The 24,294-nt window shown below is 40.8% G+C and overlaps 1 protein-coding gene across 2 annotated transcripts; it reads left to right on the forward strand.

Moving 5' to 3' along the window:
- The first annotated feature begins 140 nt into the window (after positions 1–140).
- Positions 141–23,025, forward strand: vldlr (very low density lipoprotein receptor). 2 transcript variants are annotated; one of them, XM_078569296.1, is made up of 19 exons: positions 143–587; positions 4,150–4,269; positions 8,267–8,389; positions 9,070–9,192; positions 10,978–11,349; positions 12,524–12,646; positions 12,720–12,842; positions 14,592–14,711; positions 14,790–14,915; positions 15,364–15,535; positions 16,089–16,310; positions 16,409–16,527; positions 16,599–16,738; positions 17,010–17,151; positions 17,438–17,587; positions 20,377–20,457; positions 21,310–21,387; positions 21,795–21,964; positions 22,556–23,025. In XM_078569296.1, the coding sequence occupies exons 1-19, from the start codon at positions 518–520 to the stop codon at positions 22,589–22,591; spliced, it is 2,610 nt and encodes an 869-aa protein (XP_078425422.1). In that variant the 5' UTR covers positions 143–517; the 3' UTR covers positions 22,592–23,025. The 2 variants fall into 2 exon arrangements, with proteins under 2 accessions (XP_078425430.1, XP_078425422.1); XM_078569304.1 differs by lacking the exon at positions 17,438–17,587 and having other exon boundaries at positions 141–587.
- The last annotated feature ends 1,269 nt before the right edge of the window (positions 23,026–24,294 follow it).

Consider the following 24,294-nt stretch of genomic DNA (forward strand, 5'->3'; position numbering starts at 1 on the left):
ACCCCGTTCCCCTCAGTTTGACCTAGGAGTATATGAATATAAATGAACATACGACCTTTGCACTTTAACCCCATATGTGTGTGTGTGTGTACATGGCCCATCTTCCAGCTCTGGCAAATCAGAACACAAGAACGGAAAAAAATATGAAGATCCTTCAAAAGAACCCTTCACCAAATATAATGCAATTGACAGTGAAAACTCTTTAACCAACGGGAGGTGGGGAGTCTACATTCAGTTAATCAATCATTATCATCCTGTCACCAAGCAGCAATATCGAATATCGACAGATATGGGTTTGCCATGCAGTTATTTAACAAGGTAATTGGGTTAGGAGGCACACACCGACCAACCAGTTGTTCCAGGGAGCACAGACAGATATAAAAGCACGTCCCTGCGTCATTCTGGCGTGTCCGTCTATCCTCAGCTCGTTGAGGGGAAAAAAAAAGAAAAATTCCTCATTATACCCGTTACTATTTAGGAACAAACAGTAGTCTGTGGCTGAAGGTGAAACAGTAAGATGATTCCTTTCCGTGTGGTTTTGCCGCTGCTGCTGGCAGTGTGCTCCTATCAGTGCAGACGTGTGAATGGTAAGTAATGTGACTCCATTATATAAACCGGTGGTTGCCGTAAAGAAGCAGGTGGCAATACGAGACCCAGAGACGGGGGGTGGAAAATACAAGCTATATAGAAATATAGCATAGACTGCGTTGCTTTTAGCCATGACCGAGCTACGTTACGTTTTATTTCTTTCCTCCTCCTTTCTCTCTTCTCCCCTGCCCCAGCCAGGAAGCTGTAATGTTGAGTGATCTGTGACTCGTGACGGACTAAAATTTAAATGGGCTTTTATTGTTGTACAAGCTCTCAAGGTTGTTACATTATCTCCTGTATCGTTCATTTGCTCTTGGTTAGCAGTCGGTTGACAATTAAAAGCCACAGCCGAGTAGGAAATAGCTTGGGAATAGTCAGACCTATATATGATTAAAATAGAACACACTATTAAAAGGGCAACGGTTTAATAGTTAAGCGATCTTGTATGAAGGCAATAACTTCTATTAGAATTAGATGGAAGGGGTCAGTACCCTGTGGGATATGCTAGACAATAACCTTCGTTTTAAAGTCGCTGGCCTGTTCCAAGTGCACTTCCTCCAGCGGCTTTCCAACTGGAAAGTAAATATCTCAGTAGGTCCCACCAGCCAGCTCTTTAAGAGCTGGCATTTAACTGACACTTGAATGCATATACTTTTATTCAAGAGAAGCTCCTAAGATTTGGACCTTTTTATTTTGAGGCGTGCCTGCCCCATAACTTGGCGAATGTGATGCAAGTCCCTGCTAACGTTGCGTGATGAATGGGTTAGGTTCTTAACCAATCGCAGGTATTAACATGTATTAGTCTAAACTTAAATTTCTGTAGTTCACATCGGGAGAGCCAAATGTATGAGTGGGGGAGAAAGTAACTGATGTAACACTGGACACATCTTTCTCGCTTCTACGAGTTTGTACCTATAATTTAAACACGGCTCAAGTCAAAAGTCCACATTTCAACTTGAACAAGTTAACTTCAAATTGCTAAACATTCGTAGCATGAGTTTCAAAACAGTCCAAATGTTTTGGAGGGGGTGGGGTGATTCAATTGGAACATTAAACTTTGGCTGTTTACCCTGAATTCCGAGCTTATCTTCTATATGTGACCTTGGTTTGGGAGCGGTGATAAACATGACTACTCTTTTTACCGGATTAATGGCCTGCCTCACTTTAATTGGGTCAAACTCATAGTCGCCTGGCACTCAGTAACTGCTCGAAGTGGTGCAAAGTGTCATGCCCCAATTGTCTGGAGCTCTAATCGCTACGATCCCTTCTATCCCTCTTTGCAGTTTAAGGTTACACCACTGTTATTTGATGCCATGAACCACAAAGATCCACCTCTGAAAATAATTGGACAGTTTCCATCCAGTAACCAATCCAGACAGTTCATTAACGCTCACTCATTCCTGTTTAAAAACAGTATTTATTTAAAATCGCCCAGCTTCGCGGTTCTGCGTTGATGTACTTTGACAGAAGTACTTTGTACTTTGTACTCTCCTTGAAACACTTGGGGTAGATTTAAATATGTTTGAACTTGAATAACCTTGAATTGTCAACGTGTTCTTCCTGCTTTCTAGTGAAGCAGAGGCATGTCTCCGCCTCTTAATTCTTTTTTTGTTCAATACAACCACCCGTATGGATGTGTAGGTGAATTACAGACCTTTGCCGTGTTTTCTCCGACTTCAATTTCTTGAATACTGGTTACAGGACTAACATTTGTCCTAAACAGAAAAATGTTGGGGGAAAAAAAACTCTGAAGGTCTAGCAGCATCTGTAGAGAGAGACACAGTTAACGTTTCGAGCCTGCATGGCCCTTCTGAGCTAAAGTAGAAATGCGATTGAAGTTTAAACTATTTAAGGGGGATGGAGCAGTGAAGCTGAACAGAAGACCAGGTGGGGACAAAGATTGATAAGATGTTATGAACAAATAATATCCTCCATCAAATCTAGCATGATGTTGCCATCACCAAACACCTTTTCCTCCCCACCCACCCCCATCAGCATTCTGTAGGGACCATTCCCTCCAGGACACCCCGACCCACTCCTCCTCCACCATCGCCTTCCCAAGCAATTGCAGAAGGTACAATACCTGCCCCTTTGCCTCTTTCCTCCTCTGTCCAAGGACCCAAACACTCCTTTCAGGTGAAACAGTGCTTCGCTTACACCTCCTCCAATTTGGTCTACTGCATTTGCTACTCCCAATATGCTGTCTCTCTACGTTGGGCAGACCAAACACAGACTGGGATGAACACCTTTGGTCTGTCTACAAGTGTGACAGCTTCCTGTCACTTGCCATTTCAACACACCACTCTGCTCTCATGCCCACATGTCCATCCTTGGCCTGCTGCAATGTTCCAGTGAAGCTCAATGCAAACTAGAGGAACAGCACCTCATCTTCTGATTAGGCACTTTACAGCCTTCTGGATTTAACATTTGAGTTCAACAACTTCAGACCATGAACACTCTCCTCTATTCTCACCCCTTTTTTCTACATTCATTTTTATCTGCTTTATTTTTCACGTTTTATCCCCTTTCTATCCTTTTCCTCACCATCCCTAAAAGGGCCGTTTACTTGTTGCATGTTCTTTCAGTGCTTGCTCTTGTTCTATTATCACATTCTGCGTACTTACCTTAATACCACTATCAGCAACTTTAAGCCCTTACACCATTAACACACCTTTTGTTCATGATATCTTTGTCAATTTTCCTTTGCCCCCACCTATTGCTGGCCTTCTATCCAGCTTCACCTGTACTCCTCTTTCTCCCCCCCCCCCCCCCCCCACCCCCACCCAAACAGTATAAATTTCATCACATTTCTACATCTCTTTAGCTCTGAACAAGGGTTATATGGACTCAAAACATTAACTCAAACCTGACTAGATTCAGGTCTAGTAGCAGTCATGCTACTAGACCTGAATTTTTCCAGCCTTTTTGTTTCATATTTCTAGTATCTGCAGTATTTTGCTTTACCATTGTCCTAGATGTTCAGCATAAATGATTGGAAGGAAAAAGCTTCCTAATGGCCAAGGTCTGAACAGAAGTACTTGTGGTCATTAAGTTAATTTTTGCAAAATTAATATGATTCTGGCAGATGGCTTGAAGACCACCTCCCATCCTAAGTATCATTGAAGTGCAGGGTTCAAGTGGCAGCTATCTACCGGCATTCTAATAGAGGAATCTGCCTCAGCATGGAAATGTCACTGCAAAGTGGCCTTGGGCATAAGTGGGGACTGACTTCTATTTTCATTTGAAGTAGGGGGCGGGGGGCGGGTGGGGGGGGTGGAAAAGAGACTAGAAAGCCTGTTTCAGAATTAATGATGTGCTCCAATAATGAAAGCTGTACAACAACTAATACTACCCCTCTATTCTCAATATTCAAAAATTAGGATTGTAAAGTTAACTAGTTTTAGTTATCAACATCAGTGATTGTTTTGAGGCATCCAGACTTCTAGAGTGCAGATATGATCCAAATTAAAATGCAATGCTAAAATATTGTCCTTCAAAAGGCTAATTAGCATTTTGCATTAATGTTTGAAGTAAATTTATGCCTAACTTTTTTCCCTGAAGGCTCAAGAGCATCTTGTGAGGTGTCACAGTTTCAGTGTAAAAATGGCCGCTGTATTCCCTCTGTATGGAAATGTGATGGTGATGATGATTGTTCTGATGGAAGTGATGAAAGTTCCTGTGGTAAGTAACTGAAATAAACAGATTCACTTTGCAGATTTTCATTACTGACTGTCTTGAACTGTCCTAATGCTAGTTCTCAATGCTTTTAAGGGTAAACAGACTTCTATGTCCAGTACTGGTCATGCTAAATGTCCCAATTTGACCACCTGCTTTCTCTCCAGTGAGACTCTGAATAATACCCCCAAAGCAGCACTCCTTTGTATGAATAACATGCTCTAGCTGTTGGCCACCCCCCCTTCTGATGCCAGCCAAAATTAATTGGCCCAATATTTGTCTTGAAGTATCTCTGGACTTTAAACTAAATGCCAATGCAATTAATTATTTAGTGATAGGTGGACAGTTGAGTGTGTGTGTGTGTATATATATAAACATGCATGTTCTGGCACACTTAAACTGCAAGGAATTCAATTTGAGCAACAATTATCTGATCTGTTGCAATACAATCGACTCCAAAGCCCTGTTGGGAGACATGAATTTGCCAAGACATTAAACAGTGACTAAGCACTTCATTACTCTTAGTTAAGTGATATATAAATCAATCCTTTAAGACAATTGTCCTTTCATGACCATGCCCAGAGTCTTGCATCCACCTTGAGTGAGTTTACTGAAGATACACCTCTCATCAAACAACACTTTCTCTACTGCATTGATATGAGCTTGGAATAATGCTAAACTTGAGTAAGAGTCCAAAGTAACTTCTGTGTCACACTGACAGAATTCTCCTGACCTAATAGGTTGATCTGACATGCATTTTGAATCTTGCAGCTGTTTAATGTTTTAATATCAAACTGCTCTTGGACTGACTCTTTAACAGTTAAATAGGATTATGCATTCCCAGCACAAACATCCATGTTCAAGCTTCAAATGAGCCTGCTTCACCTAACTTGAACATCCTCCAACAGCATAATAACACAAGTAATGTCTCTTCAATAATTTGGCTCTGGAAATTCATCCATGTTGTTTTTTCACTTGTGCAAATCTGTTTTTAAACAGCCAATAGCCACTTATCCAGTTTTAATAAATATCGCTAAGCTGCTTTTGAGGGGTTAAGAGTAGGAGGTCCTTCCTTTAATTATGGATTCTGGCTTTGGGCATAATGTTTCTTGCAGCAGTTGAGTGCACCATTAATAATACAAATTACTATTGAATGTATACATTGCATTAGAAAAGTAAATCTGGTTTCGGATCCCCTGACCTAATAAGCAATATTCTTAAAAATGGATTACACATCCATGGTGATATAGATTTGATGCCCTGACAAGAGCTGAAAAGACAATGGAGCTGGAAAGCTGACTATTGGAGTAGCAACTTTGAAGCATTGAAGAGCTGGGAAAGTCATTTGGAAAAAACAGATCAGATTGGATGATAAATATTGCCACCTCTGGATTCTAATCTTGGTATATGGCCTGGACCAAGATGTGAACTGGCCAAGATGTGAAGCAGATGGAAGTTAAAAGCTCCAAAAACTTTGAGCCCATGGCATTTTGCTGTGATAGTGCTTATTACCTGCAAGGATTGCATATTTCCCCTGATCCCTTAAGTGCCTCCTTTACATTCAATGACTATGTTGAAGTCCCCAAGGCTCTTGTTTGATCCACTTGCTTCACATCACTGTAGATGAACTGAATTTTCATGGGTTCTTTTGTCAGTCTTCTTTGTGTATATCCAGTAATTCATGTAACCATTAATTTAGTGACCCTGGATAGACTAGACTACTAAAGTCTCTTGACATTTGTCCTATTGTACAGTCTGGAGGGATGTAGGCATTTTGAATTCTATTACTTCCCCTAATTATTCCTGCTAACTAATGCCTATATGCAAAGGCACTGAACTTATCAAAGGATCATCCTCCGCCATTTCCGCCAACTCCAGCATGATGCCACCACCAAACACATCTTCCCTTCACCCCCCCCTGATGGCATTCCGTAGGGATCGTTCCCTCCGGGACACCCTGGTCCACTCCTCCATCACCCCCTACTCCCCAACCCCCGCTTATGGCACCTCCCCATGCCCACGCAGAAGATGCAACACCTGCCCCTTCACTTCCTCTCTCCTCACCGTCCAAGGGCCCAAACACTCCTTTCAAGTGAAGCAGCATTTCACTTGCATTTCCCCTAACTTAGTCTACTGCATTCGTTGCTCCCAATGCAGTCTCCTCTACATTGGAGAGACCAAACGCAAACTGGGCGACCGTTTTGCGGAACACCTGCGGTCTGTCCGCAAGAAAGACCCAAACCTCCCTGTCGCTTACCATTTTAACACTCCACCCTGTTCTCTTGCCCACATGTCTGTCCTTGGCTTGCTGCATTGTTCCAGTGAAGCCCAACGCAAACTGGAGGAACAGCACCTCATCTTCCGACTAGGCACTTTACAGCCTTCCGGGCTGAATATTGAATTCAACAACTTTAGATCTTAAACTCCACCCCCCCCCCCCCCCCCAATCCCCACCCTGTTTCTCTTTTTTCTCCCCCCCCCCTTTTTTTCAATAATTTATATAGATTCTTCTTTCCCCACCTATTTCCATTATTTTTAAATCTAAAACTAAAACCTTGTTAGTCTGTCCACCCCACCCCCACTAGAGCTGTACTTTGAATATCCTGTCTTTCATTCTTAATTAGCACTTTTCTTAGACAAATATCACCACCTTCAACACCTCTTTGACCCTTTTGTCTGTGACATCTTTTGATTATCTGCTCCTATCACTGCATATCTCCACAATCACCACACCCTCAACGTCTCTCTTTTTCCTCCCCCCACCTTAAACCAGTTTATATTTCTCCCTTCTCCTAACTATGCTTCAGTTCTGCCGAAGGGCCATGAAGGCTCGAAACGGTAACTGATTTCTTCTCCGCCGATGCTGCCAGACCTGCTGAGTTTTTCCAGGTAATTCTGTTTTTGTTTTGGATTTCCAGCATCCGCAGTAGCTTTTAGCTTTTTGTTTTTATCTATAGCCTTGTAAGATTACCTGACTTTTCAGTCCTGGGAAGGATACACACTACCTGCAAATTTTTATCGGTCAGAATCACTTGCACTTGCCCCCAGTGTCCCTCTTATTTCTCATCCACATGCTGCCCCTTGGTTACATCTTAAAGCCTCTAATTTTCAAATTTCTGGTTTTGAGCATCCTAATTTTATTGTTTCAGTAGCTGTACTTGCCTAGGTCCCAAGCTCTAGAGTTTCCTTCACTTTGACATTTAAGTCTACTTCTTTTTGACCAAACCTTTGGTCATGTGGCTCTACTCCTTTTAAATCACCTTGGGATATTAAATAAACCAACCACAATACAGACAAATGACTTTAACAGCATAAGTGATCTGGCAACTCTACTGCAGTTTTCAGGGCTATCTCTGAACATCTGGTTCAGTGCTTATATCAAGATTTGACTGGTACACTAAATTGTGGCTTTTATCCCTTGTAGGGAAATAACCCAGTATGAGGCTAGCTTCAACATTGTTCTTGCTATGCCTTTTAGTAAGGCTAAACACAACTTTTCAGTTTTTTTTTGAAAATGGAATCCTGAGTGAACTGAGATTGCAGATGGTAAACAGTTGCCTTCTGCCTTGAGCGCTGCAAATCACAATCAATAGAAATGATGCATGATCTAAAATGGCTCATGTCATTCAACCCATTCTACTGGCTTGCCAACTTTGTTGCAGATTACATATCTACCCTACAACTTGACAAGTACTAATATTCAGCTTTTGGAATCTCCCACCACCACCAAATGAATTAAGCCCTTTTCCTAGATTGATAAGACTTGGTTGAGCAGCAGCATTCTACCTGAGTGTTGGTGCTCCAAATACAACCAAGAAGTTGCAGTTCCTGACAAGTGGTGGCCATTGAATCATTTCAAATTGGGGCACAATAGTAAATTAAATATTTGGGCCTTAGTCAGGTTCAGAGGATAAATGCAAGAAGAGCAAGTTTCAACAGACCTTGTTGGATTTCTGGTAAGTGAGGATGAAAGCTAATACCCTTGTATGTACATTCTTCTCAGCTAAGAAGACCTGTGGTGAATCTGACTTTGTGTGCCATGATGGACATTGTGTGCCTAGTAGGTGGCAGTGTGATGGTGATGCTGATTGTGAAGATGGATCAGATGAAAGCCCAGAAGTCTGTTGTGAGTATTACTAACCTGTTCCATAAATGTTTCCTTATTGTGACTAGTCTAGTTTCATAACATTTCTAGACAGTATGAAGCAAGCTATACTTAAACCCTAATGTTTTTGGTCTGTACCCCCATGGCACCTGAGGACTCTATATAAAAGGAGTAATTCTGCTTCAAGTTGGGCCCTGACTCTAGCAATGTAAACTTACTTTTGCCATAACATGTTGGTCTTGCTTCATACTTGCTCAATTTGGGGGCCCTAGTGATAGTTTAAAGTCAAATTGCAAATGCATCAATACTCAAACTAGTGTTGAGGTCATGACACTGCATGGTCCTGCAGTTAACCTTTTGACACTAAAGATGGTCCTATGCAACATCTCAACTTGGATTTGCTGGTATCAGCCTTTCTTTTATACAGACTAATGACACTCTGGGTATTGGTGCCTGTCTTCATGAAATCAAAAGCCTAAACTTGCATAACAGACCTGGGTAGATATCTCAATAAATTGACCTCAAATATATTGAATCCTTCCATAGGCATCAAAACAAATGATATTGGTCCTGAAGAGCATTTGGTTGTTGACCCAAGTATTTGACTTTCACTTTCCTCCCTTTTTTTTATGGTTACACACTGCAGTAACACTAGTATCTTGTAATTAACAGCATAGTAAGGTTTTTTTCTCTACTTTCAGACATGAGAACTTGTCGTGTCAATGAAGTCAACTGTAGCCCTGGATCTACTCAATGCATTCCTATGCCCTGGAGATGTGATGGTGAAAGAGATTGTGATGATGGTGGAGATGAGGCAAATTGTGGTAGGCTGATTGGTCCACTGCAAGACCTGAAATAACCTTAATTTTTCTCCAATTAAGGATAGATGTACCCTAATGGCTGAAATACCTCCATGTCCTATTAAACTTTAGCAATTGCTAAAGGTTCAAGGGGCAGAATTTTCTGCCTGGTGGGCTGGGCAGGAGCAGGCACAGAACTGATTGGCAACATCATTTTACATGAGCAGGCCAATTAACACCTGCCCAACATGACATACTCCTTGTGCAGGTGGCAGGGGGAGTTGCCTGAGTCAGGAGTGCACTCTTTCTCATGTGCACTAGTGTGGAAATCTCCAAGGCACCTCTGACTTGAAGATTAGTTTTAAGTCCAGAAACTTTAAAAGTGGTGAATTTTCATGGCATGTCCCCTCATGAAACTGTCAAGCTGGGACATGTGCATTAATTTCAATCATTTTGTCAATTTAAAGTCATTCATGAAACCTCATCCTGCCTGTGGATGAGGTTGCATGAAAAACGTGAAGGCTGCTTGGGTTTTTTGCCTGCCTGCTGACCTTAAAGTTGGATGGACAGCTGTTATTAGTGTTAAATGGCCTTAATAGGCCTTTGACAGTTTGGGCGCACAGAACGCAGGTGTGCCTGTCAAACAAAGTCTGAATGATGCATGCCTGACATCACCACACACCATTTTACACCTCAGCACATGGGCCCTGCCCCTGCTTGCTGAGCCAAAGATTCAGCCCTAACTTGCCAGTAGTGTCAAATTTTGCCACTAGTCCAAGGCATAAAATGATGTTGTCCTAATACTAAGGAATTTCTGTACTTGCTGTTTCCAGTCAAACTTGGAAACAAATGAGCTCCAAGATGTGGAAGGTTCTTAATTCAGTGACTGACCAAAACACTTATTATTCTGGGAAATATCTTTGTACTCCTGCTATAGGGCATTCTGAATATGTTGCATTTGCCTTTCTACTCTTGCAAAAGGCATAATGTGGAATATTTTCCAAGGTGACCCTCCAGTCTATTTCTGGACACTGGAAGTTGACCCCTCCATGCACATCCTCCCAAGGCCTCAAATCATCCTCCTACAGGGTAAGTTATGACCTCAGCAACTGAACCTCTGATAACAAACCCTAGGTTAACAAAAAGCCACTTGTACCATGAACCTTAATGCTATTTTAGTCCTTTGCCAATCATTCCAGTAGAACAAGTAAACTATGGAGTTCTTTATTTGAAGCCCATAGTATAGACATTGAGAGCTTTGTTTGGTCAACTAATGATTTCAATAACTTGGTGAAAGTTGGCATATCCCATCTGAGATAAAGATTCACTGTCCAAACCCAGAAATATGACCATCTAAAAGCCCAAGAGTAGCAGATGGGAACACCACTTAGAAGTTCCCCTCCAAGTCACTCTCCATCCTGACTTAGAAATATATCTCTGTTCCCTCGCTGTTACTGGGTCAAAATCTTGGAACTCCCTTCCTAAGCAATATGGGTGTACCCACACCACATGGACTGCAGCAGTTTAGGAAGGCAGCTCACCACCTTAAGTGCCACTAGGATGAGCAATCAATGCTGGCCCAGCCAACAAAGCCTGCATCCCATGAATAAAAAAATATAGATACACCACAACACTGCAAAACACTTTGCAGTCCTCACAATGCAAATATTCAAAACTGCGTGTGAATTAGTTGGCAAATGAACTGTATTTCAATGATAGCTTGATATTTTAATAGATAAAGCTCTTAATAGTTCAGCATTGGGTTCAATGTGCATGAGCAAATGCCTAGTTTGAAACTTTTCCTTTCAGGTGCCCTCACTTGCAGTACACTAGAATTTACATGTGCCAGTGGCAGATGCATTTCAAAGACATTTGTCTGCAATGGTGAAGATGACTGTGGTGATGGAAGTGATGAAAATGGCTGTCCTCCACCAACCTGTGGCCCACATGAATTTCAGTGTAATAGTTCTGAATGTATCCCTCTGCAATGGGTGTGTGACAGTGATGTCGACTGCACTGATCACTCAGATGAGTCTCCAGAACATTGTGGGCGCACCCTTCCTCCCCTCATAGAGTGCTCTGCTGGTGAGATCCGATGTGATTCAGGTGAATGCATCCACCGCAGATGGTACTGTGATGGAGATCCTGACTGCAAAGATGAAAGTGATGAAGTAAATTGCCGTAAGTATTGAGTTGGCACTTGAACCACTTAATTTTCAGTTCTTAAAACAGTATAGTAGCATAGTTATTAACCTAATTTTTAAGGTGCCCAAATTGAGTTGAAATCCCACCATTGCCATTTGAATTTGCCTAAATTTAGAATTTAAAGCCAGTACCAATGATGACCATAACGGTTATTTAAAAACCCAGCAGTTCCTGGGATATCCGTACCTGCTTTACCTTGTCTGACCTTTGACACACCCACTCTCTTGCCCTCCAATACTTCATCATTTTTAAAAGTAAGATTGACCTAGCCACTAGATTTGGACAAGGGCACGGTCTAGATGACCTGCCAAGTGCTTCTTGCAGCAGGGTCCTTGACTTGATCAACTGCATCATGTCATTTCTTTGTGTTCTGTTCCATATGTAATTCTCAGATGAAGCAGCCCATGCTTACACTCAAAATCTGAACACTCAGGCTTGGGCATTTGCAAGTAATTAGTACTTGTAACATCTCTGCTTATTGCCTCCCCTTGATGACATTCAATAGCATTATCACTTGACTCCCCCGACAATCAACCCTGGAGCACCATTGCCCAGAAATTTAATTGGACCTGTCCCATAAGTGCAGGTCAGGATATGTATTTCAAGTGACTCAAACCTGTCCACCTACATAGCAGGAATGGTAGAATACACCACTTGGCTGGATGAATACAACTCTGACAAATTGAACTTGATATCATGCAGCATATAGCAGCCCACCTTAGTGCTCATCCACCTTAAACACATGCCCCAGCACTTACAGGCTTTTGGCAAATTTTCAGTCTTGCCCAGAAAGATGAGGGCAGCAGGTACATGAGAACACCCATGCAATTGCATGCCACTTGACCTGGCAAAATGGTGGTTTTTAGCCAAATCTTCCAATTCCTGAAGACTAGATGACCTTCACTGCAATAATTCCAAAAAGCAGCCCATCACTACTTTCTCAGGCAGGGATGGACATTAAAAACTAGGTTCAACAGTAATGCCCACTTCCTGTGAATTTTAAACATCTGCAATCAAGCCCCTAACTGCTTGACCCTAAAACAGTGAATACACAAGCTAGCTTAACCATAACTGTCAGGATTTATAAACTTGTTCCCCAAGCTGTATAGATGCTGTTTATCAGATCTTGATTGACCTTTTTTATTTTTAGCTCCTCAAACTTGTAGACCAGATAACTTCAGATGTGGTGATGGTGACTGCATCCATGGAAGCAGGCAATGTAATGGATTCAGAGACTGTTCTGATGGCACTGATGAGCTCAACTGTAGGAACAGTAAGTGTTTTGTTGATTGACAATGGTATAGTCAATTACAGCTATGACAAGTCTAACATCAGCATTTCTTCAGTTTCAGAGTGTACTGGTCCAACTAACTTCAGGTGTCATAGTGGAGAATGTATTGACATGACTCAAGTATGTAATCAGCTGCAGGATTGCAGGGATTGGAGTGATGAACCCCTCAAAGAATGCAGTAAGTGGCTCCTAATTATAATTGGCTTAACAGACATTCCTTTAGCACTAGTTGAACACTAGCAGTATATAAAAACAGAATTACCTGGAAAAACTCAGCAAGTCTGGCAGCATCGGCGGAGAAGAAATCAGTTAACGTTTCGAGCCTTCATGGCCCTTCGGCAGAACTGCAGCATAGTTTCAACAAGGGAGGAATATAAATTGGTTTAAGGTGGGTGGGGGGTGGGGGGGGGGGGGGAAGAGACACATTGAGGGTGTGGTGTGAGCAGATAATCAAAAGATGTCACAGACAAAAGGGTCAAAGAGGTGTTGAAGGTGGTGGTCTTTGTCTGAGAAAAGTGCTAATTAAGAATGGAAAACAGGATATTCAAAGTACAGCTCTAGTGGGGGTGGGGTGGAAAGACTAAAGGTTTTAGTTTTAGATTTAAAAATAATGGAAAAGAAGAATCTATATAAATTATTGAAAAAAGCGGGTGGGGGGGAAAAGAAACAGGGTGGGGATGGGGGGAGGGGGAGTTTAAGATCTAAAGTTGTTGAATTCAATATTCAGCCCAGAGGGCTGTAAAGTGCCTAGTATTGAATTCAACAACTTTAGATCTTAAACTCCCCCTCCCCGCCATCCCCACCCCGTTTCTTTTCCCCCCCACCCGCTTTTTTTTCAATAATTTATATAGATTCTTCTTTTCCATTATTTTTAAATCTAAAACTAAAACCTTTAGTCTTTCCACCCCACCCCCACTAGAGCTGTACTTTGAATATCCTGTTTTCCATTCTTAATTAGCACTTTTCTCAGACAAAGACCACCACCTTCAACACCTCTTTGACCCTTTTGTCTGTGACATCTTTTGATTATCTGCTCACACCACACCCTCAATGTGTCTCTTCTCCCCCCCCACCCACCTTAAACCAATTTATATTTCTCCCTTGTTGAAACTATGCTGCAGTTCTGCCGAAGGGCCATGAAGGCTCGAAACGTTAACTGATTTCTTCTCCGCCGATGCTGCCAGACTTGCTGAGTTTTTCCAGGTAATTCTGTTTTTGTTTTGGATTTCCAGCATCCGCAGTAGCTTTTAGCTTTTTGTTTTTAACTGGCAGTATATGTACTGTCCATCACTTGAGCAATTTGACCTTTTCCATTACTATCTATATGGCAGACTTTCTAAGTTACTATGCAACAATTTGTTTTTGGCCATTATCTGGCCAGCCCTGAAACAGATTGTGGTGGCCTAATACTTTCACTTTGTGATTATGTAAAAGTAAACAGTCATGCAAACTGACATGGATTGAAGTCCACTAAGTCAGCTATCCTTGTTAGTTTTGTTGTTTGTCATGGTAGATCAAACATAAACCAAGAGTTATGACTCCAATAGCTTGTGGAGGTGGGTGAACATGAATACTGAACAAATGGCTTCCTGGCTGGAATCCACTAGTATGAATACTTCACTTTGACAGTTCCTAGTGTTCATGGTTGAATATAAGCTAATTTAAACCAGTAACATTTGTATATCAATGCAATGACTTAATTTGAATCTTCTAAAGAGTATTGCAACAGAAATGCAGGCAGCATACTATGAAGCACTATGTACTCTCAACAAACATCAGGATGAACTCCACTAGTCACAACAGCCAACACTAACAGGTTTACTCATTGTGAATGAGCCACCTGTGGTAATATGCACAATACCAAACTTCCAACCAGCCCATGGACTTGCAATTGATAGCTGATTAATATCTCTTTCCTTCTGTCCAGATTTGAATGAATGCTTGGGGAACAATGGAGAATGCTCTCACATCTGCAGAGATCTTGTCATTGGTTATGAATGTGATTGCCCTGCTGGCTTCCAGCTGGTTGACAGAAAAACATGTGGAGGTAAATTGACATTCAAATGTTCCAAAAGAATACTGTCACACTTCTGGAATCTTGACTTTTGTTGTACATGTTCTGCAGATGTTGATGAATGCCAAAATCCTGGGGTGTGCAGTCAAATTTGCATTAACTTGAAAGGAGGCTATAAGTGTGAATGTTATGAACGATATCAAATGGATCCAGCTAATGGAGTGTGCAAGGCAGTAGGTAAGAAACTTGGTTCCTAACAAGTGGTATTCACAATCTTTCCAAGCACCAAATACCTGCAATGCCATTATCATAAATCTAAGATCAAAATGGCTTAAATGTGCACATTTCATGCTAACTTAAGGTTGTATGAAATTGGCCAGGTTGTTTTCCACTGACTAGAAATTTAAATCTTGTCAATTTAGGTGCCTTTTGTACATGAGTCAAGAATTTGGCCCTCTTTGGATAACTGACCTAACTCCTAGCCAAACTGGCTATTGGATCCAGCAAGATGGAAATGCATGATTAGTTTAACTTTAACCACTTCATACATTCAACCAGGAAATGTTAAGCTGTACTGAACCAAGTTTTTCCTCCATCTCTACTGCAGTGAACTGATATGGGTGGGGGGATTGCAGAAACAGTCTTAACCTCAACTTTGCAGTGATAAGAACTCTCTTAAACACAGGTAAAGAACCCTATTTAATGTTCACAAATCGTCGTGACATCAGGAAAATAGGACTAGAGCATAAGGAGTATACTGAAGTAGTTGAGCAGCTAAGAAATACTGTAGCACTGGATGCTGACATTGCAGCACAAAGACTCTTCTGGGCTGACTTAGGACAACGGGCAATTTTCAGGTAATTGGATGGTGTTTATGTCATTGGTCATTACAACAGTACAGTTCATAATCATAGCCTAGCCTAACTTGTCTAGACTTAAATGGATATTCATAACTTTCATTTCACAAACATGTACCAAAAGCTAATTTGGCATATTCTGGATATACTGTACATTTGATCTGACTTGTCCCAATTTTGAGCTTGCCATTTGTGGGCCTGATGCCTTGGCAATTTAGTTTACTTTCCACCTGAAGGTGGAACTTTCAGAACTATATCCAGCCTCATGGTCCTGGACCACATTTCTCCTGGCCTCCCCTCAACCTAGCACCTGATTTGGTGTCCAAATTTCTATCCATGAGCAGCCACCACTTTGAGATAGTGAATTCTAATATTCTCAACCCTTTAAATGCAAAAATTCCTCCATCAGTCCTAAATGACCAAACTCAGTTCTAGACTCTAGCCAGTGAAAACAGCCTTTTACACTATCCTAGGGAGGCCTATTCAACTTGCAAGGTTAATGTAATTCTGTTATGAATTGAGCTACACTTATACTAGTCATTATCTTTTCCAGCACTTCTCTGGACCAAAGGAGTTCAACTGGCCATTCCAGAATTGTTAGTGATGTACAAATCCCTGTGGGGATTGCTGTTGACTGGATTTACAAGAATATCTACTGGACTGATCTGGGTTTTAAAACTCTATCTGTGGCTACCTTTGATGGAACCAAAAAGAAGACTCTCTTTGACACTGATCTAAGGGAACCAGCTTCTGTAGCTGTTGACCCACTAACTGGGTATGTTCATAACCTAGTTTTTATGGTTTGTAACAATCACATGAAGGCTATTCAACTTGTCAAGCTCTTAGATTTCAAAATTTTCAACTTTCCTACAGATTTGTTTACTGGTCAGATTGGGGTGAACCAGCAAAGATAGAAAAAGCAGGAATGAATGGTGTTGATCGACAGCTGCTTGTTACCAGAAATATTCAATGGCCAAATGGAATTTCACTTGGTAAGTGAACAAAGTTTGCTTGGTTTAGGTCTAAATTTTTTTCTAAAGCTAACGCTTGTCTTTTTTCACAGATCTTGTGAAAAGCCGCCTCTATTGGGTTGACTCAAAAATGCACACATTGTCAAGTGTGAACTTAAGTGGACAAGATAGAAGAAGGGTGCTTTTGTCACAAGACTTCCTTGCTCATCCTTTTGCAGTTACTGTATTTGAAGTAAGGATTTGTCACTTTTTTTTTCCTCCCACAAAACTAATACTTTGAATTGTTAAAGGAACCTTCAGGGTACTAAAAGTAATGGGTGCACTTGTCTAACATGGTAGCCTTTGAAAGACTTTTTTTGCAGATGGGTTATGTTTTGTGGTGAGTGTTAACCTGCCAATGCATCTTTTGTCCCAAATGTAAAAACGGGACATTTCATAGCTTTAATTTGTATTTAATCACATGCAGATGCATTGTCTTCTCATACAGCTGTGACTTGTTTTAGGACCGTGTATTCTGGACTGATGGAGAAAATGAAGCTATTTATGGAGCCAACAAGTTCACAGGATTAGATGTGGTTCTCCTTGCTTCTAACCTTAATGAACCTCAAGATATTATAGTTTATCATGAACTCATACAGCCATCAGGTATGAACTTCAGTTTTTAAACCTTGGTTTCCAGATGCAGCAGTTTTAATATTTCAGTTATGGAAACAATTTTTGCAGGTCAAACACCAACCCATTTGATATTTTTGCATGTCACAGCCTCCATAACAGTTGATACAGGATTAAACATGTTGGGGAACTAAGGCTCTCATTCTTTTTCAGTGGGTCAGTAAATGTAAAGAATCAACATAGTTAACATTATGCAATCAATTTGCTTTTGGGTCCTTGAGTTGCACAAGTCCTAGTTTCATGTTGTGACTCTTTACAGGCAAAGACTGGTGCAATGAGAGAGTGAAGAATGGAGGCTGTGAACACATGTGTCTGCCTGCTCCTCAAATTAACAGCCATTCACCAAAGTACACCTGTGTATGCCCATCTGGAATGGAGCTAGCACAAGATGGTCAAAAATGTACAATGGGTATGCAAAAATTTAATAACAGTTAAATTGTCAACTTGTAGTTGCTCAGAGCTTCACTTAACATTCTTCTAGCAAGAAGATTCTCTCAATTTTAGAGGAAAGGACTATTTGTTCATGGGATGTGAGCATCACTGGCAAGGCCAGCATGTGGAGAGCTGCAACCACTAATCCTTAGGGTGTAGGTACACTGCTGTTGAAGGAGTTCCTTTTTTTTGACAAAGGAACAGCAATTATAGATGTAGCTTGGAGGGGAATTGGTATGTATCTGATGCCCTTCTAGGTGAGTCATGGGGTTTGGATGTTAAGAGCCTTGGCAAGTTGCTGCAGTCTTGTGAATGCATATTAGAATCCGTCATGGCTGAGGTACCAATCAAGCAGGCTGCTTTATTCTGGATGGTGTCAAGCTTGTTGGAGCTGCACACTGCCAGACAAATGGATAGTATTTCATCATTCCTGACCTATAGAGGAACAGGCTTTGGAGTCACTCTCTGCAGAATTTCCATCCCTTGACCTGGTCTGGTAGCCACTTACCAAAAACTAATCACCAGCCAATGGTGGGGAGCCCTGCATAAATGGTTAGATTCTAAGTGGTGGTATGGCACAAATTTTGACCACTTATCAGGCCCAACTTGGATGGTGTACATGTGGACTGCTTCATCTGATTTATGAAATTGCACAAAATATGTTCAGTCCAACCCCTCCACTTCTGACATTGTGGTGTCAGAAGTCATTGAAGCACCTGAAATGGTTGGGCCTCAAGACACATGACTCTGAATGTAGGGATGAGATTGTAGTTGGGAGGCCAAACTTTTTTCAGTGGAGAACTCCAACCAGTGGAGAGTAATTTCAATTTAGGGCTCCATTAATGCCACTGTCAAATGCTGCCTTGATGTCAGGCTAGTTGTACCCTCTTCCACTGAGGTCAGGAGCAGAGTGGCCCTTATGAACACTTTTTTTTAAAGTGGTTTTTTGGGTGGATATTGTTCCGATATCACTTGGCAGTAATTGGATTTGTTCCTTTTGTTGAACAGGACACAGCCAATTTTCCATTGGTAGATCATGTTCTAAACTAGATTAAGCTTCTGGTGTACAATTCTTTTCAGCACTACAATCTGGATGTAGCCAGGGCCAACCTCCAACCATTTGGAGTGAATTGTCTTTGAAGACTGGCATCTGCAATGCTGGGACCTTGAAGCCAAAATTCTAATAGTGCAAAACCTAAAGCATTTTGACTGACCTGTTGGGAACACACAACCTGAGGTTGATGTTTGGGACCTGCCTCCATGTTTAAAATGTCACCTAGATGTGGCAAGGCTTATCTTTTGGGTGGTTGGTTCACTTGGCCCTCATGATGCTTCCACTAATACATGGTGTCCTACTCAACACAGTCCCATCTTCAAAGAGGGCACCTAAAGTTTCAAGGATCTAAAAGTTCAAGTAGATGAAGAGCAAGGTCAAATTGATTCCAACCTAAGGCACAATCTGGCAGTGTTTGGGGCTCAGCCAGTATTAATACTACACTAGTGGGACATTGTGGTCTTGATGGGTAACTTCATTCTTGCTACCCTTAAGGCAGTGGTCAATGTGAATGCTATTTTTTTTTTTTTTTTTTGATCCAGTGCATCACTTTTTTTCCTACTGTAACCCTATTTTTGCCTTAAATTGTGCCCCCAGAGCAAATATTTGAGCAAGGGGTTTGAAAGAAGTAGAGCAAAAGTTTTTTTTTAATTTTTTTTTTTTAAAACTTGCTTGTTACTGACTTTTTGGAGTAGGAACCAGGTCTGAAGATTAGCTAGGCCACAGCATCATAAACCAAGGGATTTAAAGGGTCCTTGCAGCTATTGCTATTCAGTTCAAGCTACATGGCAGCAATTTCTGCCTTGAGAGCTCATGTCCAAATTTCATGCCATGACCCATGACCCCACTATTTGGGAAGCCCTGGATTAATAGTTGAAGATTTCCTTGTCCATATTTAACCTCATGGAGTCTGGACTCCAGAGCCTTTAACTAGTCATAAACCAGGGATGGGTTTGGGATATTGGCTGAAGAGTAACCAGGGTGTCCAACCATCCTGTAATTGCAACCACTATCCAAGTTGCATGCGTTTGGGATGCTATTACCCATAATTTGGAGCTTCAAATCTTGTGTGCAGTACCTGCTCTGCTCCTGTTTGTGCCCTGCTGCAACTCTGACAGCACCTCTCCAGTCATTTGCCCATTCATTGGCCACAGTCAAATATAGGTTAGATCAAGCAGAGATTTTCCTGAGTATATTGGGTAGCTTCATGATCATTGATACTAGCTTAATTCCAGATCTTAAATTTAACTTTCCTCACTTAATTTGCCTTGAAGCATTATTCCAGTAACATTGCCATCCTGACTGCTATAAACTTGACATGTATCAGAACAAAATTTTGCATACAATGCTTTCACTTTACTGTAGCCATACTTGTCTAAATTTTGGTTCTGTTAATTGGAGAAATAGTGCTACCTGAAGCCCAACAGCAGTGCCTTAAGCAACAGACAATGCTGTTCCATTGGACAGTTGTCCTATGTATATACTCCCTCCTTCACCTGAGGAAATTCAGAAGTGGGTTACTGAGATGCCCTAAAAGACACCATACCTTCTCTTTGGAAAAACCTTCTTTAATCACTTGCTCTAATCTCAAGTGCAGCTAAAGCATTGCTCAAACTTGGCAATGCAGTTCATATGAAGATAGGGCATGTCACACTAAGTTCATCTTGCATGTCCTTGTGTTCTTCTGTTCTGAAATCTTTTTTTTCTCCAAGGAACTGGAAGCACTGGACATGCTCACCTTCTGCCTACAACAGGGCCCCATATAACATCAACTAGCATGCCTGGCTCCATAGGTAACTTGATTCTACTAGTTCACTGAAATGCAACTATTAAGGCTCTCTTATCTAATTCATGATTTTTTTTAAATCCAAATCCATTAATGTGACTAGGGGGAAGGAAACCTAGTTCCTTTTTAATGGCACTTGATTTTTGCACAACTTGATCAAAAATCAAGTGATAGGAAGTTGCTGGAATCTTTCCTGATTCCTTTAAAGTGACAATAGCCTCAGTACCCTTTAGCTGGGAAAGTGTCATAAGGGCCTTGAACATTATTCCACTAACCTCCACAAGAAATTGCACAAGATCAAGAGGATTTTCTGAGCATACTTTGATGCTTGATCTGTGTAAAGAGTATTGTAACTACATCTCCAGGAAGAAATATAACACAAGTCTGACTAAACCTGTGTACTTCAGTACTGAAAGGAAGTGCCTTGTTGGGACTGAATTACAGAAATGATTGGTGCTCCAGAATGTCTGCCTCTCTACAATCCCCTCCTAATATAGGAGAGGCAAACCATTTCTATTGCAGAAACTGTTGCTTCATAGCATTGAACCCAACTTGGATCCATTTTTGGTCTGTTCTGCCTAATACTATTTCCCCCTCAACCTATAACACCAAATTTTGTGCTTCCTGACAATTGACAAATCTGATCTTGTGTACACAAATTTTTAGCGAACCTTTCATGAATGAATGGGAGGCCAATAGCTTCACCCTGCAAAAGACTAGAAATGGGTAGACTATGTACCTAACCAAAATGGAGGTAGTAATTGAGTTTTTTTTTCTGCCTGGGAATTTGAACCTTGCCTGAAACCAAATTTAACATTCCTATCTTGCACATCTAAATTTAACTTGTGTACTGTTGCAGGTATAAATTCAAGTATTCCACTTCAAGTGAGCCAGTTTGGGAAAGGATCAGCAGCTGTCTGGATTATCCTTCCTGTTTGTAAGTGCATCTGCAGAATGTTCAAATTCTCTTTTTTAAAGGTGTATGGCTATTTGAACATGTAAATTATTTGGCTAAATATATAGCCTTTAGCTTGATCCATTTGTAATGCTAGATTTTTCCCATTCCTCTGGGGCTGACTCAGTACAACTTTTTAAATAAACAATTGTACCTCCCTGATCTGCCCCGCCCCCCTTGTAGCAATTTTCAGGTTTTGGATTCACTGGATAGTCTTCCCATGTATCCAACAATTACAACACCCCCACCCACACTGTCACTAATGCCTATGGCTGAATTATGGAAATACAAGTTAATGGTATTTTTAGAGCTGATTGTCCCTTGGTAGGGGACAGTGAACTTTAAGTCAGTTTGCTCCAGTACCACCTTAATAATCTTTCTAATTTCAGTGCTTCTGGCAATAGCCGGTGTGGCTGGTTACATTGCATGGCGCAACTGGCAAAGCAAGAATACAAAAAGTATGAATTTTGATAATCCTGTCTACTTGAAAACTACTGAGGACGATTTGAATATTGATCTCAGCGGACAAAGTCAAGCAGTTGGTCATGCCTGCCCTGCAGTAAGTAATGTAGCTACATCTACCCATGATGCATTGCCTCTAACTCTGATCTTAAGGCCCTGCCAAAGCATCAGTACCAACCAAAAGTTTAGGTTTCTAGTGAATTAATCCCTATTAACTTGATGGAAGCTTAGTTTGGCCTTGAAGCTCCTTTAACCTAAACTGACACGTTCTGCTTACATAGAATCACCAGTAACTTCATGGTACTCTTTTTTTTTTTAATAGTTAAGTAGCCAGCTCATTTTATAAGTGAACTTAACATCACAGGTCAGAAGTTGATTAAATTTTGCTCCCATGTACATTTGTATGCATTTTTTTTTTCCAGTATTAAATTGAATATTGGGATTTGATAAAGCCTAATGACCACTGACTGGTAACCAAATGTTAACCTGGGTTGCAAATGATTAGATGACAAACTTTCTGGCTTTGGTATTTATTTCATGGGATGTGGATGTTGCATCTCAGTTGTGAGATTTGAACTCGTGTCCAGTGAAATAAATTAAGTTATATACTATTTAGGTTCAACATTAGTCTCTTGCTATCCAGATGTTTCAGTATATAAAATGAACAGGCTTTTATTTTAAATTTTAGATCTCTATTGTCAACACAGAAGATGATTCAGCTTGATGTTTCTCCTGGATGGATTATTTTAATCAACCCAGAGTTTGATATTCAGCGCAGTGACATCACCAAGGCACGAGCATGTAGTGTGGTTTGTAGACAGTTTCTACTACATGTGTATATTTATTTAAAGGAGTAAAATGTCACTGGTGTCATTCCTCAATCTTGCAGTATTGAAATTAACTTTACAAACACTTTTCACCTTTGTGTGGTGAAATGCAGTCTAAAGATGCTGTTACTTGTATAAACTTGTAAATAAGTCTTGAGCATTTTGAATACTCTGTAAATAACATTTTTGCAATGGTTGGGGTAAAGGGACAACTGATGCCAAACTGCCAAGGGTTTGTAAGAATTTTTATATGGCAAATATAAATTTGTCTAACTTAATTGCCGTGATTTGAAAAACAATGCTGTCAAATGAAATTAAATGTATAATTTCACTTGGTTGAATGAGTTGCATTTTTCCTACAAGCAGGGAACAAAACTGCAGGCCAGACATTAATCAGTCATGAGTCAATCCAATATGAAAGGGGAAATTGTTTGACAAATGACTTCATTAAGGATGTAAGTGCGATAGAGGGACCAGTATGTATATGTAGGGTATTAAGATTTCCAAGGCATTCAAAGGTTAATAAAGATGGAGATAATCATGCTTTGAGATTTTCCCCCAACATGTTTAAAGGATTGGCTCCCAGGAAACCTTGTAATATGGGAGTAACTAGTGGGGCACCATAGGGATTGGTGTTGCTTCAGCAGAAAAATCTATTTAAGGACACTGATGGGATAGGGTATTGTAGTGAATTTGCTGATGCAATATTTCCCATCTATTTTCAAGCTGCCTGTTTAGTTGAGTGGATAAGAAATGTAGTTGCACATAACTGGGTGAGAAATGAGGTTGCCTAATTTGGTGGAAGAATAGAAGCAATATATTTCGTGCATCAGTCCCACATTTTAAATGAGGACAGCCAGAACCTGCATTTTAACTTGTGTATTCTACTGCAGCCCACAGCAAGTAATTAAGAAGGCAAATAGAATGTTCCCCTTACAATGAAGTGGATAAAGAATTACATCTTGTGTAATACAGGGTATTGGTGAGAACACCAAAGACTGATCTAAGGACTGAATAGTTGCATTGGAGGCAGTTCAGAACCTTAACTGGGCTGAGGGGTTTCCTTAAGGTTGGGTCTAACCTTTTTTGAGGTTGACCAGCATTAGGATCTTGCTGAAACCAGATCCTGAGCCTTTTTTTTTCTACCTTATCTCTAGGTGGACTTCCTTGGAAGGTCCCTTCATTTTGCAGCTTGTCCTAAAAGCCTGTTGGCCAGCTATTCAATACTGCTGTGATGGGGCATTGTTGCAAACAGTCACTCAGCCCAACTAGTCAAGTTTGTTCTCAAACGTGGGCTTTCCACCCTTTAAAGATTTGAGGTTATATTTTACTTATGTAGCTTTCCCTCCATGTATACCTGACCATTTTAGCTCCATTTTCAGCCTTGCATTTATGGTTCAGGTCTCATCTGCAGTGGAAACATTTTAAGTCAACCCTTGAGTTCCCTGTACCCCTGCCTACCAAATGGCACATCACCGCCATTCTGATATCACTAGTAAATCTTATCTCCAATGCAGAGACAAATTGTTAATAACCTAATTGTGATTTGTCATGTCAAATAGCAAAACCCCAAGCTTGTGTTTTTGATTACCTTAACCAC

Source organism: Cetorhinus maximus, chromosome 2 (assembly GCF_964194155.1).
Source record: "Cetorhinus maximus chromosome 2, sCetMax3.hap1.1, whole genome shotgun sequence".
NCBI lineage: Eukaryota > Metazoa > Chordata > Chondrichthyes > Lamniformes > Cetorhinidae > Cetorhinus > Cetorhinus maximus.

Bases quoted from the DNA above. Each gene is read 5' to 3' on its own strand.
- vldlr (XM_078569296.1), top strand. From the start codon at position 518: ATGATTCCTTTCCGTGTGGTTTTGCCGCTGCTGCTGGCAGTGTGCTCC. The intron at 12,647-12,719 runs GTAAGTGTTTTG...GCATTTCTTCAG, and splicing joins TGAGCTCAACTGTAGGAACA to TTTCAGAGTGTACTGGTCCA. The intron at 16,739-17,009 runs GTAAGGATTTGT...GACTTGTTTTAG, and splicing joins TTGCAGTTACTGTATTTGAA to GACCGTGTATTCTGGACTGA.